At 39.2% G+C, this 19,191-nt stretch overlaps 1 protein-coding gene across 3 annotated transcripts; it reads left to right on the top strand.

Moving 5' to 3' along the window:
- On the top strand, positions 1 to 15,672 carry gata2a (GATA binding protein 2a). 3 transcript variants are annotated; one of them, XM_060857803.1, is made up of 6 exons: positions 1 to 262; positions 5,116 to 5,624; positions 6,746 to 7,317; positions 9,974 to 10,132; positions 12,885 to 13,010; positions 14,639 to 15,672. In XM_060857803.1, exons 2-6 carry the CDS (start codon positions 5,399 to 5,401, stop codon positions 14,939 to 14,941), a joined length of 1,386 nt encoding a protein of 461 aa, XP_060713786.1. In that variant the 5' UTR covers positions 1 to 262; positions 5,116 to 5,398; the 3' UTR covers positions 14,942 to 15,672. The 3 variants fall into 3 exon arrangements, with proteins under 3 accessions (XP_060713786.1, XP_060713787.1, XP_060713785.1); XM_060857804.1 differs by lacking the exon at positions 1 to 262 and adding an exon at positions 4,675 to 4,910 and having other exon boundaries at positions 6,746 to 7,318; positions 9,987 to 10,132; XM_060857802.1 differs by lacking the exon at positions 1 to 262 and adding an exon at positions 4,675 to 4,910.
- The last annotated feature ends 3,519 nt before the right edge of the window (positions 15,673 to 19,191 follow it).

The following is a 19,191-nucleotide window of genomic DNA, read 5'->3' on the forward strand; positions in this document are numbered from 1 at the left end:
CAGAGAGAGAGAGAGAGAGAGAGAGAGAGAGAGAGAGAGAGAGAGAGAGAGCAAATACAGACGAACAGCCTAAACACAACTACGAGTCAACGGAGAGGGCTCGTCAGTTTGTTTTATTAATTTCTCTGCGGCAGTCAGGTCTGTCCCTGCCAACCGAGCCGAAATCACTGCACTCTGTCCAATACGCAACCACGCGGCGCACGGACTTTGCCTGCACGAACGAGAGATTTCCCGAAGACGCAGGACGCAAAGAAAAAAGCGGGTAAGAAAGTACAGACTACATGCGTTTTCCTTTTTAAGCGAATTATAGATTAGTAGCTTCAGCACACTCATACACACACCGGTAACAAACTGATTTAATGAGCTGTTTGCCAGCGGTGGCTCTTTGGGATTACAAGGATGAATCGTTTTTCGGTTTATGCGGTGTTCTAAGCAATGTGTGAATGTTGAATTTGCTGTGTTGTTAAATGGTGCAATAATAATAATAATAATAATAATAATAATAATAATAATAATAATAATAATAATAATAAATCAATTATTAATTAAAAACAACTGTATTCATTAAATTAAAAATAACTGAGTTATTATTATTATTATTATTATTATTATTATTATTATTATTATTATTATTGCAGAATAATTGTTACATTTTTGGCTTGGGATGAATTATGAATTATGGGCAATAAATACAGAGTCTATTATTATTATTATTATTATTATTATTATTATTATTATTATTATGTTTAATTTCTCACAATTCCATATACCAAATATATTATACAACTATAATAACTGTAATAAAAACTATAATTAAGGACGCATTTAGAATTAGCAAAAATGCAGCCAATATTGTTTGCTGGTGGTTTAACGTGAATTATATTACATAGGAATAATAGATAGACAGCGTTGTCTCTAATAATATGTCCAGATTTTATATCTCTAATTGAACCTTGGGATTACCCAATAGAATGGTTTATTTATATATATATATATATATTTATTAAAGGATGAAACCTACATTTACCTATTTAGTATGCAATTCTTACTTATTAGCGAGGGTGCGCTTTTGTGCACAACTGCATCACCACTGTCATTTCTGAAGCTCGCTTCACCAGAATATACTTATTTGTTAAAGACTGCAGATTCTGTTGAATATTTGCAAGTGTTATTTCTACTGTGGAAAAATACATGTTGCATAATTGTAATGTAATGCAACAACACATGCAAGCATGAATTGGCTGCATGCGCGTGAAACTCTACAATACTTGACTCAGCCCTTTATAAAGAGCAAAGGCATTCAGACAGAAAGGCGAGCTGTCATCACGATAGAGATTTATAACCTCATTTCTAATCAAAATCACAATGCTTTGGAAACTTTTGGTTTACTCGTTGAGACCGCGCGCGCAAGCAGACGACCATTAGCCGAAAAAAAGTGAAAAGCACAAGATGGAGACATTGGGGCAGGTTATGGAAGGAAAGGAGGGATTGTAGGTAAACGTCTCGAATAGGTGAAGAGGAGAGAATGATAGAGAGAGAGAGAGAGAGAGAGAGAGAGAGAGAGAGAGAGAGAGAGAGAGAGAGAGAGAGACTTCGTCTTGCTGACCGCCGTTGCCCTGTCCCAATCTAATTATCCGTAAGTAAAGGACAATGCTGGTTCAGCTGCTCTGAGTCATTGCCCCATCTCCCCGTGTCTGCTTATCTTCACAGACCCTCCTATAGTACCCCCCTCCCTTCTCCTTTAACCCCTAGGAGAATGATAAACGCGCCATGTAGGGGTCGCACCCCTTTTTGTGGCACCTGTTAATTATAGGGACTTTCCTCTACTACGCATTAAACACAGGTGAACACCAGGTAAAATTGGACCTTGATGACATCATTACAGACCGGACGCGCGTCGTATTTCTGAGCTACAGCAAACGTGTTGCCAGGAGAAAGGCTCAGCGTATGTTGCACATTAGAGTCTTCACTCGTATAAAAGTGCCCTTGAGATCGTCTTATCCGCTCCTCCATGCAGAAGATGCTGAGATGCTGAGTTTTTTTTTTTTTTGTTTTTTTTTGAGAACCCCCTTCATCTTTGTTCTAAGCAGTGTTGATACCTGGTGGATTACTAGCAAGCGTTTAGCACAAGTCTGCTTCAAAGAGGCCTGCTGGGAAGATGAGCTGGGTCAGGGTCACTCAGGTGAGGAGGGTCATTAGCATCATTCTTGCTAAAGACGATAGTTAGGGCAAGCATTTCACGTCACTAGTACATCATATACTATGTAAAGCGCTTAATCAGCTGTTATAAATCATTAATTAATTACCAAAATTAATTTCCATTATCACTAGCATTTTGGGGAAAATACTAAGAATACTCCTACTTTTGTTTTTGAATTAATAAACTAGTGTGCTTTAGATGGCGACTTGCTGTTCAGCCCTAAAAACAGAATTTATTCCTTGATGTTTTTGGTATTATCTCTGCGGGACAACTGGCTGCACACATTCTCCTAATGCCATGTGAGTTTCAGTAAACAGCACGATAGCCCAAACACCCTTTTAAGCAATATACTATTTATTAGTTTTAGTCACTGACATTCCGGGGTGTTGCACATGTGGCCATGAAAACAAAGGGATGTAGGCATGGTTTGTACATATATATATACATATACATATATATATATATATATATATATATATATATATATATAGGGTGGTTTGTTGGAGTAGGTTGGAGATAGAAATTAAGACACACAGACACACACAAAATATCACACACATCTACAAATGTTCATGTTCAAGGATGACCACTATAAAGCTAACCAGCATAGATGCAGATATATGAGCAACACAGCATGCAACTGGAATGTGAACTAAAGAGCTCTTATGGCTAACTAAAACATCATGGATACACTCACTGAAAACGGGGCGAGAATTTTTTTTTAAAGTCCCTTAAATAAAGTCCCTCGCATGCGCCCAGATTCATCTTCTCTTAGATTCTCTTGTAGTGACGTCAAACGTGGACGGCAGATCGGTTGCTGGGTTCCAGTTATTATCTGTCAATCATCTTTTTGCTCAGACAACCTGTGACTTCTTACACTTTAGAGGCCGTGTAAATGCCACCATTTGTGAAGGAAAATAAAAAAAAATGAAAGTGAATGAATTCATGACAAATAATTGGTTGATTCTGATTTAATAAAGTACGAAAATTCGGTGAAGCAATGTTCCAAATCTGCAGAAAACAAACAAACAAACAAACAAACAAACAAACAAACAAATAAATAAATATGGTTGAAACACCACTGGAGAAGCTGTGCAGTCGGGTCGCATGCAGGCTTTAGAAAGTGTTTGCAGTGCCCCCTTTGATCCAGAGGAGGTGAATAAATAATTAATAAAGTCAAAGTGTTAGTACAAGATGTCAGAGACCGCAGAGTTACAAAAGGTGCGAAACTGAAGAGCAAGGGCGAACAAAAGGAAACGAACTGGGCTGGAGTTACCTGAGAGCAGGCAAGCGAGTAATAATAATAATAATAATAATAATAATAATAATAATAATAATAATAATAATAATAATAATAATAATAATAATAATTTATAGAATAGATCATAATCTGGTGCACTACTATTTTCTGTAATAAATGTGTGTTAAATACAAACAGCTTTTTTTTTGCATTTAGGAAAGGTAGCAACGTTCGTGCACTATCCAGATTTCCCGAATTATATTTCAAGGTGGAAGCCGTATATTATTTTCTTATACATTATGTAGCGATTCTTCAGCTGACATTTTTCAAAGTTTATCTAAGGTCTTATCAAGCTAATTGGCGACGCTGTGTCTTAATGCCTGTGGTGGTCCAGCCTGCGCGTTTCACCGCCAGCGCGAATTAACGAAGCCTTGCTAATGGCCACCAATTGGCTCTTGTTTCGGACAAGCCCATGCGACCTGTCGGCACCAGCCAGGCAGAGGGGGAAAGGGGGCTGACTATTAAGATGCAAAACGACGTTTGATCGCTCGAGATCGCCTGCGAAACAACAATGTTTGCGCAAGAGGAATGCAGCGACTACTAATTAAAAACAATTAGACGCTCGAGACAATGGCGCCCACTTTAAAGGCCATAAAGCGCTCCTCCCCATATTAATGCCCGGGGTGTTAGGACTGGTGTTTGTTTGCGTTACAGCTATACGTGAAAACGACATTTGCGTTTTAAGCACGTCTTAATGACGGCACGATTAAAACCTTTTGAATATATGACTTTACAGCACTAGTAATAGACTTAATATCCAGTGTTCTTTCAGGCTCTTTGTTATCTTATGTTAACTTGATATAAGATATTTTTCCTATGATACATTTATCATGATGTTTTAAACATACATGATAATACATTTGGTGCATTGAAAATATAAACTACTATGCTTTATTAAAACTATGAAATACAAATTGAAGAATATTTCCTTTGCATAAAAAACAGAATTTCGTGGTCAATTTCGTTGGTGTGTGAAAAAGCATTACATATGCAAAGCGTGAAGATATAAGAAAGAGTATATCAATATAGCGCGTAGTTGATTGATGCTTCTCTCAGCGCTTCATAGGCCGCTTTGAGCCTATCATATCTATCTCGCTCTGTTATTGGTCGGCGGGAGGTCGCCACCAGTCAATGACTCCGCCCACACTCGCGTGATATGGAATTTGCTTGCGCCAGGTCCGACAGAGCGCGAGCGCGAATCATTAAAAGAAACACAAGCAGCGCGCAGGACGGAGACACAACACAACACTGAAGAGTGCGCGTTCAACAACCGAAAAACACAACAACGCTTAAACCACGATACAAATGTCAAGATGCAGCTTGGGGATTAACTTTATTTGCAAACGGACTAACAAGAGATAAAGAGAAAAAAAACAGTGAAGGAGGAGGAGTGATATGCAGCCGTGTGCAGTACGTACCTCTTGGGCCAAAATAGTTTTTATTCTCGTTCAACTAAAAAGGTTTTTATTAGAATATTACATTTCAGGCTATCAGTGTCGGGTATTGTGAATAAATAAATCGGCATGCTTATTTGCAATGTCAAAAATTATGTGCAAAATGAGCTATTTTCATATGCACTCATGTGCTCTACCTGTATGTTTTTTTGTTTTTGCAGGTGTATCTGAGTATCTGAGGATTCTTAGCATATCATCTTCATCATCCAAACGACAACCACTATTTACAAAGTGTAAAGGACATCTTTTCTACCACTCTTTGGGCCGTTTTTTTTGTTTCGCAGTAGACTAACCACAAATACTTTGCATTTTTGGAACTATAGATGATATCAGCTTTTAGAAAGCTTCCCTAATACTGCAGAAAACAATATTTAGATTTAATTTAAAAAAAATTAGGAAATTTAGATTTTTATTTACTGACAAGTCTGCACGGAGGCTTCAGGAATGGAAGTGGCTGCAGATCAGTCTCGGTGGATGGCGCATCATCACGCGGTGCTCAACGGCCAGCACCCGGACTCACACCATCACGGCCTCACACACAACTACATGGAGCCTATGGCGCCGCTTTTGCCCCCGGACGAAGTGGACGTGTTTCTAAATCACTTGGACTCGCAAGGCAATCCGTACTACTCTAACTCAAGGGCAAGAGTGTCCTACAGCCAAGCGCACGGTAAGTTTTATCACAGTTTTATAACCTATAAAATTTTAGGCTTTAAATATATGTTTTGTTTTGTATATATACAAAAAAATTAAATCTATAAAAAAGTATATATATATATATATATATATATATATATATATATATATATATATATATATATATATATATATATATATATATATATATATACAAACAACATATGTGATTGTAAATATAGATATTTTTTATAACAACAAAAGAATCATATTAGTGTATTTGACTCTTTTTACCACGAACATTTGCATGGGATTACAGTAGCTTAATCTTTGTTCTTCATCGACTCTTTAACCAGACAGAACTAGAGGGTATGTGTAAACAAACTTAATCCTAGTGACAACTTGTCTGCATGCTTTTTGCTCTGCGATCAGTTGTGAGCGATGTTGCTGCACATCACTTACTGCATAAGGTTAATTATTATTATGTTTGCTTTGGATAGAGCTAGAAATTATTCTAGCTCGCTGTTATATATTGAAGTTGATGATGCTGTCCTGCCATCGCTATGAAACGTAGCCTGAAGTTTAAAACGAAATAGAACAAAAAAAATCTTTAGAAAATGATAGGGAGGAAAGGGAAGTTCGTGTCATTTCTTCTCTTGGCTGTTGGGCTAGAGAGAGAGAGAGAGAGAGAGAGAGAGAGAGAGAGAGAGAGGGGAGAGGGGGGCATTTCCCGGATACAAAATAAAAAACGAAAAAAGTCACTGATAACAGTCTTTTGTTCAATTACCTGCTGTAACTTGTGCGAGGAGCAGAAGTCGGCTCAACGGCGCTTTTATAAAAAAAAAGGTATATATACTTTTTTTTTTTTATTAGTCTGATGTGTAGTAATTTCCAAAAAGACTACGTTCAAGGCGTTGGCTTTCATTTTGACTGGACTGTAGGCTAAACATTTGGATAGTTAGCCACTATTAGATAAAGTTCGGAGAAGATGTCGAGTTTGTTTTATGCGGGAACCGAATCAACAGGTAGGAAACGGGGCAGGAATGTGTGAGCTGCCGCAACTCAGAAATTGACAGTTATTGTTCCCAATCAGTGATGATTTAAAGTACTTGTTGATTATGAAGTAATGTGGGGGAAAATCAATTGTGTTTACAGCTCGATTGAGTGGGAGTCCGGTCTGCCGTCCGCATCTCCTCCACAGTCCCGGCCTCTCGTGGCTGGACGGGAGCAAGGCGGCCCTCTCAGCGGCGCACCACAACGCCTGGGCTGTCAGTCCTTTCAGCAAAGCTGGGCTTCACGCCACCAGCGCCAGTTACGCTTGCAGTGGCGGCTCGGCCAGTGGGCCGGCTTCCGCCTCTCTAGCGCCGGCGAGCCACGCGAGCCCTCACCCGCTCTACAACTTCCCACCCACGCCTCCGAAAGACGTGTCGCCAGACCCAGGACCGTCGTCTCCCTCCTCCTCCTCGGTCACCAGAATGGACGAAAAAGAGTCGGTCAAGTACCAAGTGGGTGACGGTATGAAGATGGAAGGATGCAGCCCTCTAAGGGGCGGCCTGGCCATGAGCGCCCCACAAACGCCGTCCACGCACCACCCGATCCCCACGTACCCGACTTATTCGCTGCCCGCGGCGCACGACTACGGAGCCGGACTCTTCCATCCAAACCTGCTCAGCGGCTCGTCCTCTAGCTTCGCACCCAAATGCAAGAGCAAGGCACGCTCCAGCTCGGGTGAGTTGCATCAGTATTTACTGTACAAGACATGGAGTCAAATTAACATTTAGTATAACAGGCTTATAATTCAAAATGTTTTTTTTTGTTGTTGTTGTTGCTATTAATAGAAAATTATTTTTGGACTAAAGGTTTTCTGTCTTCCAGAAGGGGTTGTAAAATACGTTTATTAAAGCAGGTATCAGAAATATAGAGCTATGTATAAATAACGCCAACAAACTGGTATATTTAGGATACACTTGATACGTTTTTCTATGATTTGGGTTTATGTTTAATATGTGGCAGTTGTAGATCATATCGAGACACATGGCCAGCTTTTCCCTCCTCAAGGCCCTTCTTGAGAAAAAAAAACTTCACTTGTTGACAGTGATGGGTCCCATCCAGATGAGTCATTGCTAAATGAAAAAAAAAGTCACCAAGTTAAAAGAGACACATAAAGAGGCTTAACATAGATAAGAAAAGACAAAAGGTTGCATAATGGTTGGACAAAAATAACTAATTATTAACTATTAATTATTAATAAATAACTAATAACTATTATTAATAATAATAATATTAACAACAATAATAATAGGCGCCAAATCACTAAACCATACATTTAATCTGTCCAGTCGGAGATGAAATAACAATTAATCCAACTAATTTAGCGCTAGAAGTGTTAATTCCACACTAAGGTTTTTTTAATGTCCCCTAAAATAAATTTAATGTGAAGCTAAGTCTGATGTTATTTTCATGAAAGCCCTAAATCAATCAGTCAAGGCGCACACGCGCGCTTTTCTCCCGGCTTTGAGCCTCTCGTTTTGTTTTCGCTTGACCGGGCTCCACTGCGCTTTTAAAACATGCAGGAGTCACGACGCGCTGGCTCCTGCCACATCCTGTGTACCTTTGACTGAACAAATCACGACCTGCACCCCTCCCTCGCGACCCCAAAGCTAACAAACCGGGACCTGGCTCACGAGTCTCGCGCCTGTTGCTCAAAAGCGTCAGATTCAATTGCATAAGATTATACACTGCAATGTTTTAGTGTTAAATGAAAGGGCTTTACATGCAAGTAGGCTGGACTTGTCAGTAAACATAAATTTACTAATAAATTATTCTTTTAATAACTATTATAATAGTATTTATAATAACAATGTGCAGGGTTATTTGGCTAAGCATTAACCTAATGCAGTGGACTGTGTAATTTCATAAATGCACTAGATAGCATAGTTTTTACAGATCTACTATCAGTTTTGTGTAAAATGCCATGTTCATCCCTTCTTACTTCCTGTAGTAAAAGCTAAGATGTGTGTTCTGGCACAGTCTGCTGGTAAGGTGATCTGAACAATGTGAGTTGGACAGGAGCCTGTCATCATTACAAAGCTGCATATGTAATTTCCATCAAACGTGGACAACCCCATGAAATCCTTCCCTCTTGCACATTTTTCTTAAAGCATCTGAATACAATATTAGCTATTAAAAAATAGGGCACCAACAAAAAATAGTTCTGGTAGTCTAATATTACATTTCTGATCTGAGAGTTTATCTATCTAGTCATAACAGTAAATCTGAGTTTAATCCTACACCTGTGAAAAACAAAACCGTTGTGGAATCTAAGTCATCTCAGGGGTCAGTATAATGAAACTCTGTGTTTGGTCATATTTGAACGACCTCTATTCTGAGATGGCCTACAGCACAGGGCCCAACCCACCAGCCCTGTGGCCATTTTGTCCTAACCCTCCCTACGACCATAGGTTATAGCTCAAACACACCGATACCGCTTTGTCTGCTTAACAGGAGTGGTGACACAGAGAAATGCAGCAACATGACCGAATTACTAAACATACACTTCAAAAGGAGCACCACTATTGTCCGGGGCGGAGTGTTTCTCTGGTCTGGGTGGGACAGCTTGTCCCTCACATTAGAAAGAGAATAATAGAGGCATGATTCCTGGGAGAGGCAGCCATGAGAAGAGAGGTGGAATGAATTAAGGCACATATCTCCAATAAGGTTTAGATTTAAAAAAAATTTTGCAGCTATTTTCTTATGTAAATATACATGAGAATGGTTCCAAACAGTAAAGCTGACAAAGCTAAATTAGAGCATGGAAACTCCCAAATTGTTTAAAGTATATAAATAATGTGTGACATCAGTGACTAAGGTTTGAGTCTACAAGCCATAAACTTGCACTGTACATGCTAAGGTTGAGTATATGGCAAACTGACAGACACAGAGATGTTCAGCAATAAATTATGTAATACTGTTTCGCAATGGGCTCCTTGGGTTTTAGACACTCGCTGCTGCTCTGCCATGCTTTAGTGGATTATTTTACACGTAGGTGTCTATGTCCATTCTGATTCTTCCTGATTCACCAGGGCTGAGCGACAGACCTGGGGTCAGCCAAGCACGGATGTGTATTGTTCTCATCATTCTTTGAGAGAGATTTTATATCATGAGGAATAGCTTCATGCGCTATCGATGGGAAAGGTCAGATTACATATTGGCTAATTAACTTGGACAGCGTACCTGACCAGATTGCTCCTTTATGCACTCCTGTGTGCCTTTATTTGGACCCCCTATGCCTTTTTGCAGCCTCAGATCATTTCAGTTGATTAGTATATGGATGCGACGTGAACTGCTTAATTATATAAAATTCCCTTTGGTTTCCCTCCATCTGAATTCTGCACAGAGGGCCGTGAGTGTGTGAACTGTGGTGCGACCTCCACCCCTCTCTGGAGGAGAGATGGAACAGGCCACTACCTCTGCAATGCCTGCGGCCTCTACCACAAGATGAACGGTCAGAACCGGCCACTGATCAAGCCCAAACGCAGACTGGTGAGTAGCACATTCCCAGCATAGTCTCACACAAACACACTCACACATGAGGGCTAAATAGGAGCCTGTAGCAGAGAGAATACACACAATTCCAGGAAAGTTATATTTTCCCTATGATCTTCCTGGAATTGTTTGTCGCCCTCACCCCCCGGTGATCCCCTACTCTGCATGTTACAATACTGCTACTATTGCCATTGTTGCTGCTATCATTATTGCTGCTAGTTCTGATACTGTTACTGATACCAATGCCCACGATGCCTAACCCAGCTTAATTAGCACCGCAGCACGGGGACAGGAAGTAGTCTGCGTAGACTAACCTGTCCATGCTTCCAAAATAGGACCGATATTCACAAAATCTGTAGTTCTTCTAATATACTGTTAAAACATATACAGTTTTTATACATTAAATAAATGTTAGATATAAGTCTTCTGGGAAATGTATTTCTCCAGATATAATTTAGAAGAATTTTACGCTTTTTATATTTGCTGCTGAAATATATAACATATATTATCTAAAGGTATGAGATTAAAATAAATCCTATCTTTAGTCATCAGTCCATTTTCTTCACAAAAGCTTAGCTTGTGGAAGTATTTTAAAAAGGTGGCTTTGTTTTTTTAATCCTGAAATAAAAAAATAAGTACAGCTGTTTAATAGTTTTTATTGCCTTTCCTCTTACATTCAAAAGATAGTAGGGAGGAACTCCTATTTTATGATCAGGCTTATTTTATGCTGGCAAAATTTAACCCACCATCTTAAACAAAAATCAATGCATGAGTAACCCAAGGGAACGGATTTGGAGTTTTAAAGCGATTCACAGAGCGGATTTAACATGTTTGCGACATTTGGAGTTACTTAAACTGTTTACATACCTCACACACACAAAAATTACAGTAAGAGTCAGAGAGAGAGAGAGAGAGAGAGAGAGAGAGAGAGAGAGAGAGAGAGAGAGAGAGAAAACCTTTCCCAGCCGACCCTGTTTTAATTGAGTGGTACAGTCTTATTTCTTATTCCATTAGGCGGCTGTTATAATTGAATTTGCACTTGCCTGAGTGACCGTCAGAAGGGAAGATGCTCGTCTCTGAGTTTCTCTAATGTCAAGGAATGAAAAGTGTATTAGGAAATAGTTTCTAGTGAGGGAAATGATCGTCTACACTGTACAATATATTTCAAATTAATAATGACTAACATTTATTATGAATGATTTATTATGAACATTAATATTAGTAGTAGTATTAGTAGTAAAACATAATGTACCATTAAAAATGTTTAAGGTACTTAATTAGACAGTAAAACAGTTTAGAGTAAACCTGTAAAGGTACATTTGTATGGAGTTTTGTTCTAGAGTTTGATTATTATTATTATTATTATTATTATTATTATTATTATTATTATTATTATTATTATTATTATTATTTGCCGTGGCCTCCAAATAAAAGATGAAAAATCCCATAAGCCCATTTTTCCATGGAGTCAGGGTACACAGCAGCTCGCGCTTTGCGTTTTTTGGGCCGGTGTGTTTTCGGAGCCCTTCCCCGTTCAAAGGCCGTCCAGTTGTTTCCTATCCGGATATGTGGCCAGGCCAGATAAGGAAACCACGGCTCCCGGGTGTTTCCGTCTTCAACAAACCCCAGTGAATTTTGTATGGACCCGCCAGGCTCGGCAGTGGAAAGCGATTAAGCAGAGGCGCGCGGGAGCGCGCGGTGCGGGTCGGCGAGCGGAAAATCCCCGGATTTAGGCGCTCGCGCGCTCTTGTTTGTCCTGCTCCGTTGGCATTTAGCGTCGGAATGCATGGCGTGTTTTTGTCGCTGTCTCTACATTCTTAAATGTGAATGAAAAGAGGCATTTTTTGTCTGGGTCTAAAGAGTCATTTTGTCCGTTGAGGTAATAGGAATAGTCACGTAAATTGTAAATGGAACAGAAAGTGCGCAGCCGGCGCGTACCAGGCTGCAGGGGGATTGTATTGTGCGCCTATAAATGTTTCTTATTATGTGTGAAAAATTGATCTGTAATGGACACAATGCGAACAGAGACACGGCACCCCCACAGCGCTACACTCAGGATCAAGAGAAATAATGCGTCGAAATGGGATAAACTAATGACGGATCTGGTAGCTTAAATTTACTGAAATGCGACATTTCATGAAATGCAGAGCCAGCAAATCTTGCCAGACGCAAAGATGGTGCAAATTGGAAAATTGAATTAAGCTTGCATAAATGCACAGAATATATTTAATTAAGCCGACTCCGCTATAAGCCATTTCGTATGTTTAGCTTTGATGCTGTTTTTTTGGGACAGTTTTGAAAGTCTGCCTGCTCCGAAGTAGTCATAATATCCATCATCCCAGCGTTTCCAGAAAGATCTTTATCATGTGTCAGGGTTTCCTCCAGAGTAAGGCCTAGCAAAATGTATTTCATTTCCAAACCAGAGATATAAAGTATATTACATATATCAGAGGAACATGATGGAATGACGTAATAAAAAGCAACAACTGTTTTCTTTACACCGACTCTACATGTTTTTAAAGCAACACATTATGTAGTTGGGATATATTTTTGGAAGCAGACTGTGATTGTGAGTTGCCTAAAACACAGTCTACTAAAACACTGTCATGATTACGCTTTCTGAAAAATAATTCATTCAGAAGAATCATTGCAATTTTCTCAGTAGCAACACTACACAAATATCACAATACTGATTAAGAGCTGATATATTGCTCAGCCCTAACCTTTTGGTGTTTGCTGTGGTTCACAGTCGGCAGCACGACGAGCTGGAACCTGCTGTGCAAACTGCCAGACCACTACGACCACGCTGTGGCGACGCAACGGCAACGGAGACCCGGTGTGCAACGCCTGCGGCCTCTACTACAAACTCCACAACGTAAGTAATTAACACAATATCAACAAACACAACACTATCGCACAGTACAGTACTTTGTAGGGCCTCTGGATTCAAAACCATATGATTAAGTATGTCTAAACAGTTCTCCATCAGACCCCAGTCGTCGTTATTTTGACGTACTCCTTACTTAAAGCAGATGCAACACAACATGCATCTCTAAATTCATATTTACAATCAACTCAAGGCCACAGTTTTTGGTTTGGATATTTGGAAGGAGGGTTAATTGGAACCTCTGTTTTTTTCATGACATGTGGAAGTTGTTCTAGTTTTAACAGGAGTATTGTAATGGAAGTGGTTGCTGGCTATTTCGTGCATTTCATTACTTGCTTTCCCCAGGTCCTGAAAGTAAAACCTTATGTTTTGCCCCTTCTTGCCATTGTTAAACAGGAAAGCCAAGAGACGGACCAGTTGACATGTAGTTAGCTAGTTGAAGTTTGGTTACAGATTACCAGAGGCCTACTTGATCACAAAAGAAGGCTAGAGCAAAGGCTGGAGCCCAACTTTTTTCTTTGGTCCTTTAAAATACACACATTTTCATAATGTATACTATGTGTTTCTTATTTTATCGTCCTCAAATGATGCCCTAAAATGTGACAGAACGCTCAAGCGAGTGTAATAGAGTGGGTTCACAAATTGTCGGTCCAAGACTCTAATGTTAATGAAATAGTCATTCAAAAATCATAGATTTTCAGCTACCAACATTTTCTTCTGGTCTTGTGTTAATATTCAGTCACTTCCACAAACACACACCATCTCATCATAAAAACGAGTGAGTTACAAGCACGGTTCATGAGGCTCCACGTCTAAAACACAGCCATGGAAAGGCCAAGCCGACTCGGTCAGAGGGGCGGACAGCTTTTATCGATTTAGGAGACGGGAAGGAGACTATGGGGACGCAAAGACTGCTTTTTCCTGTCAGGCAGAAGCCGCTGACCGTTTCTTGCTTTTGATTAATCCCGCTTTGTTTCAATGGGAGGCGTTATTCCCAGGAGGGAGCGGAGCATGGGACGACCATTCACACACACGGCGTCTGTTAAACCAATTCAGTGCCGTCTGAAAGTTCGCCCCTTTTTTATGTTAAGCTTGGCTTCTATTAGGTGCTTTAATCCGATGAATAAATAATTTTCAGCCTAATCAGACAAGCGCGACAAAACGGCTGGGCCTCTTTCGGGATGGCCGTCTTGCTGACTGTATTTATAATTGCTCTTGACATCCAGGTTGAAGAAACAAAATCAGGACACGCAACACAGCAATGGGTATTGTAATAATTGAGAACAGCGCTGGCCTCAGAGGCATTATTATTTTTATCTTTTTTCATTTTATAATTGAGAATGGCATCGGTTCAGTAGAACTGCTAAATGAAATCCCTTGTTCAGAAAGCTGCAATTAAATGCATCTTATTTCTCAAACAAGGACTCTTTTTCCATGTTAATAAAAGTCATACCTTGCAGGTTATTTATATAACTGAAAAATGTGCTGAATGTCCCTGCGGGCACAGATTGAAATGGATACCTTCACCAATCTAACATCCATCTCCTTCTGACTCTTTCTCTCTCTCTCTCTCTCTCTCTCTCTCTCTCTCTCTCTCTCTCTCTCTCTCTTTGTAGGTCAACAGACCACTGACAATGAAGAAAGAAGGCATCCAGACACGCAACCGCAAGATGTCCAGCAAGTCCAAGCGAAACAAGCGTGTGTCTGACGGCTTTGACGAGCTCTCCAAGAACATGCACGACAAGACGTTGTCCTTTGCAAGTGCAGCAGGTGCCATGGCTGCCCACATGCCCCACATGGGCCACCTGCCTCCCTTCAGCCACTCGGGCCACATGCTGCCCACGCCGACCCCCATCCATCCATCGTTCAGCCACCCACACCACACGGGCCGCTCGCCGGTCTGGGCCGAGCCTCACTGAGGATCCCAGAAATCTACAAACCTTCTTATTCGACCTCCGTTGGTTGAGGTTGTTTATTTTTATTTTTATTTTTTTGTTTGTTTTTTTGTTATTTGTTTTTTTACACAAACAACCACAAGTGGAAAGAGGACATTTTTCTTGTTCATGAATTCTCACGTCCCCTGAATCACAGACATTGCGTGAAAGGAGCGAGGACGTTACTAGCATTCCTTTATTTTGTACTGAGTCACTTTGGTACTGCCTGGAAAGACAGGATGTGAGTTAGAGCAGAGTTTCTGTGTGCGTGCACCAGTCTTATGTGTATGTATGTGTGTGTGGCTTTTGGACTCTGGATCAGAGAAAAACACAAGAAAACAAAGATTGCTTCTTTAACGCCTAACATGCTGGGATACACACACTTCACGGACACGCCTGCTTCTGAACACACTCTACAGACATGACTAGCAAGCAAACAGATGTTTATAAAGCTCGATTATTATTATCGTTATTGTTATAATTGTTATTATGATAATTTATTTTCACACTTTATTTCTTTTTTTTTTTGCCTCTCCTCAAAACCGTATGTTTATTGTTATAAATATTATTTGATTGTTATTATTAAAACTAAGGAAAAGGAACAAAAAAAGAACACTGACTTATCTTAGCCAAGGTGATATTGCTGAACTGTACGTTTCTATCATTTTCCATTACACAAATAAAGAAATAAAGTTTTAATACTTATCATCCAATAATTTCTCTCATATGTGTCACGAGGATATATTTCATACAAACTAACTTTTTCAAGTAGATCTCGTTAGAAATTCATACAAATTTGAACGTGGTTAAATTTCATACTAATGACATTGTATAAACATAACATATAAACATAACTCCGCCCCTAACGCCGTAAACTTCCATATAAACAGAAAAATCCTTCACGAGAAATGTAAAACAACATTTTTTTTCACAATAAACTGAAATTAGAATGAATTTCGTACAAATATAGTCTTAAACGAATACAAACGCTAGCTCTGCCCCTAAACCTAACCTTAAACGTAAAAATTTCAGAAATTTGTTACAAATATGCAGATCTGAGACCATTTTGCAGCAAATCATCATATCTATCTTAAAATGGTTGCAAATTTGAGTTAAACGGATGCAGCTTGTTTGGATTTGAAACAATTTCATATAAATATTGTCATTAATATAACTCCACATCTAGCCTTAATTTTAAACGTCGCAGATTTTTATCCCTGAGACCATTTTGGATCATGAATTTGCTTCATATGTCATATGCAAATTTCGACCCCTAACCTTAACCTTATTTTATACAAATGCAGTCATTAAAAATGTACAAATCCAAACTTAAGTTTAATCTTAGAAATTTGTAAACCTGAGACAAATTTGGATAAAACTTTGAAATCTCACCAAAAAACTGGAAGAAATTCTATAGAAATAAGTGAAGCCCAGTTGGATTTGGATTAATGTCATATGTTCATGGTTAAAACAAAAGGTACTATTCCGCCCCTCAACCTAAGCTTAACCCTAGATATTGTTTATTTTCTGTGAACTGTTATGAATTTGCAAATCTATTTGTCCATTTTGGATCAAATCTTTTTTCTCCCATGAAATATGCAATGTAATTTGATTAGGTTTGGTTCAATTTCATACAAATATATACAAAAATATTAGTTTTTTTTTTTTTTTATTTGTAAACCATTTTGTCTCAAATCTTCAAATCTCATGAAAAAGCATTTGAAATTTGCTAAAACAAGAAATGCATTTTAACCTTTTACCTACAAATAGAGTTATTTTAAAAGAAAAGTACAAATGCTAACTCCACCCCTAACCCCAGCCTTAATCTTTGTAGTTAGTCCTAGAAATTCGATTCATTTAAATTGTTCCGTAATTTGTAAACTTGTGACAACTTTTGGAGCAAATTTTTAAATCTGATGAAAAATGTAGATGAGTTGTGTTTTCGAACCCGTTAAGGATTTGCCAGTTTAACACTATTATTACTCGTTTTTTACTCAAGCATTCAAGCATTCATGCAAAAGAAGAGCTTAATCACAGAGACCTGAAAACACCCTGTCACGTTGACACAAACTGACACACTTATTGTGGAGGGAATTCCATCTCACTTAGTGTGGGAGTGTGTATCCTGAGCACTTCTGTGGAAGCCTCGGGGTTTTTCAGTCTGACTCAGACCCGTGTACTAAACATAATGTATGTGAAGATTTCTTATACAAACACACACATACACACACACACACACACACACACACTCACACACATGCATACACATTGAGAAACAAACACACATCCATGCATTCTCCTCTTCACTTGTCCAGTCGTCTTTCTCTCTTGCATGTTCCTCTGAAAGCACAGAGAGGAGTGAGAGGAAGGACAACCAATCTGTAGAGTGTATGAGAGAGAGAAAAAGAAAGCGAGAGAGAGAGAGAGAGAGAGAGAGAGAGAGAGAGAGAGAGAGAGAGAGACCGGGAAACAGAGAAACAGAGAGACAGAGGAAGGAAAGGCAATCAGGCCAGCCGTGAGCAAACACGTGGGGGGCTGTTGGGCTCAGCGCTCTTCTCTCTCCCAGATGTGCTCGCAGCTGAGGCTGCAGGAAACAGCCCTTAACCGGCTCTCATTTAGAGAGCATTTAACCCAGAGGAGCAAGCAAAGATCTGCCCGGGCCAGTGGCTAATCAGAGAGGCCAAGAGGAGAGACGTGAGGCCAGGCCAGTTCTGCCATCTCTCTCTCTTACACACACACACACACACACACACAAACGGAGCATACAGTAAGTAAGGCCTGTGGATTCCAGGCACTTGGGTGGGGTTTACAGCAGCATGCGTTTTATGTAAAACCTGTACAACCATTACATCGTATGATTAAATTCATTCTTCATTTTGAACCTTGAGTCTCAATTCGGATTGGTCAGATGCTGTAGTTTTTTTTGTTTAAGCTATGATCGTTAATTGCCTTGATCTGCTTTTGTTTCTATAGCAACAGAGACGTATATAGAGAATGCTTCATATAAACAGCGTGTATTTGTTGATGTGTTGATGATTTCTTTACAGTCAAAAGTTACTGGTGTATTTTTACATTTTCTGCTTCATGAGAGTCTGGTTAGTTTGTCTTATTAAATTTAAAAGAAACTAAGGGAACGATCATTTATATCTGCATAATATGTGACGACGGAAACACGTTTTCTCTTCCTTCCTTTTTCTTTTCTTGTTCCTTATTATTCCTTATTATTCTTCTTAATCATTAGAATAAAATTCTGGGTATATTGTTTTCAGTGTACTGTGTGATTCCATGACTTGCTTTACAGCACAATGGGGGAAAAATCACACACCCCTTTGGTTGATTATTTCCTTGGTTTTGTTCCATGTTTAATTCCTTCCTTATCCAATATGAGCTCACACTTATGCTAATAATTTTTTCCCCAAACTCAAATATGTTCAGCAGTTGATCAGACAAGACATGTTTGGTGTCTAATGTTTGCTTTGGTGCTATCAGACAAACACTGAATGAAAGTCTGTCTTACCTGAAAATCTATTCTGTGAATATCTGCCTTAACCTGAATCCAATCCTCAGCAAAGATATTAAGAACTACTGATGTGGTTTGAGTCGTGTTATGACTATTAATTGTTAAAATGTGCAAACACAGCATGAATAACCTATTATACAACATACAAAAATTATTATACGTGACTAGGGTACTGGACAAAATGAAGCTTCTTAACATACATGTACATGAAATTCTCTGCAATTAAGTAGTTAAGAGTGAAACATGGTGGTTGTAGCCTTTTGGCATAACATTTTAGAACTTAACAATGTTTGGTATCATTTTATTCAGAACGTTGTTTAGATTCACAACAGAGACAAATATGTTCTGTAGCAAAATAATGAAGTTACCCAATTGGAAACGGTTTTAGGAACTGTGTGTTATATTGTGCGAAATGGCTATTTAAAGATTTGACATTTAGCTCCTGATTAGAACTAAACAAGGGAGGAAACCAGCAAGGTTGAGAAATGGTGACTCACTGGTTAAGCTTGACACTTTGATTGGGGTTCAAATCCCAGAACGGCATGACGCCCAATCTTTATAGCACAGTTATTTTTCTGAAGAACACCTGCCAAATGAGTAATTGTTTTTGGGGGCCTCCCTACATGCAAAGGGCAAAAACACTGCCCAGTTAATGCAGTTAATAAGCAAGATAAGCTTATCTTATCTATCTACGATATCCCTCATAACCCTACAA

Source organism: Tachysurus vachellii, chromosome 22 (genome assembly GCF_030014155.1).
Source record: "Tachysurus vachellii isolate PV-2020 chromosome 22, HZAU_Pvac_v1, whole genome shotgun sequence".
Classification (NCBI taxonomy): Eukaryota; Metazoa; Chordata; class Actinopteri; order Siluriformes; family Bagridae; genus Tachysurus; species Tachysurus vachellii.

What these genes read in the sequence shown, in the direction of transcription:
- gata2a (XM_060857803.1), top strand. Translation starts at nt 5,399, where the DNA reads ATGGAAGTGGCTGCAGATCAGTCTCGGTGGATGGCGCATCATCACGCG. An exon ending in GTCCTACAGCCAAGCGCACG is followed by an intron (nt 5,625 to 6,745) that starts GTAAGTTTTATC and finishes TTGTGTTTACAG; the next exon opens with CTCGATTGAGTGGGAGTCCG. An exon ending in TCAAGCCCAAACGCAGACTG is followed by an intron (nt 10,133 to 12,884) that starts GTGAGTAGCACA and finishes TGTGGTTCACAG; the next exon opens with TCGGCAGCACGACGAGCTGG.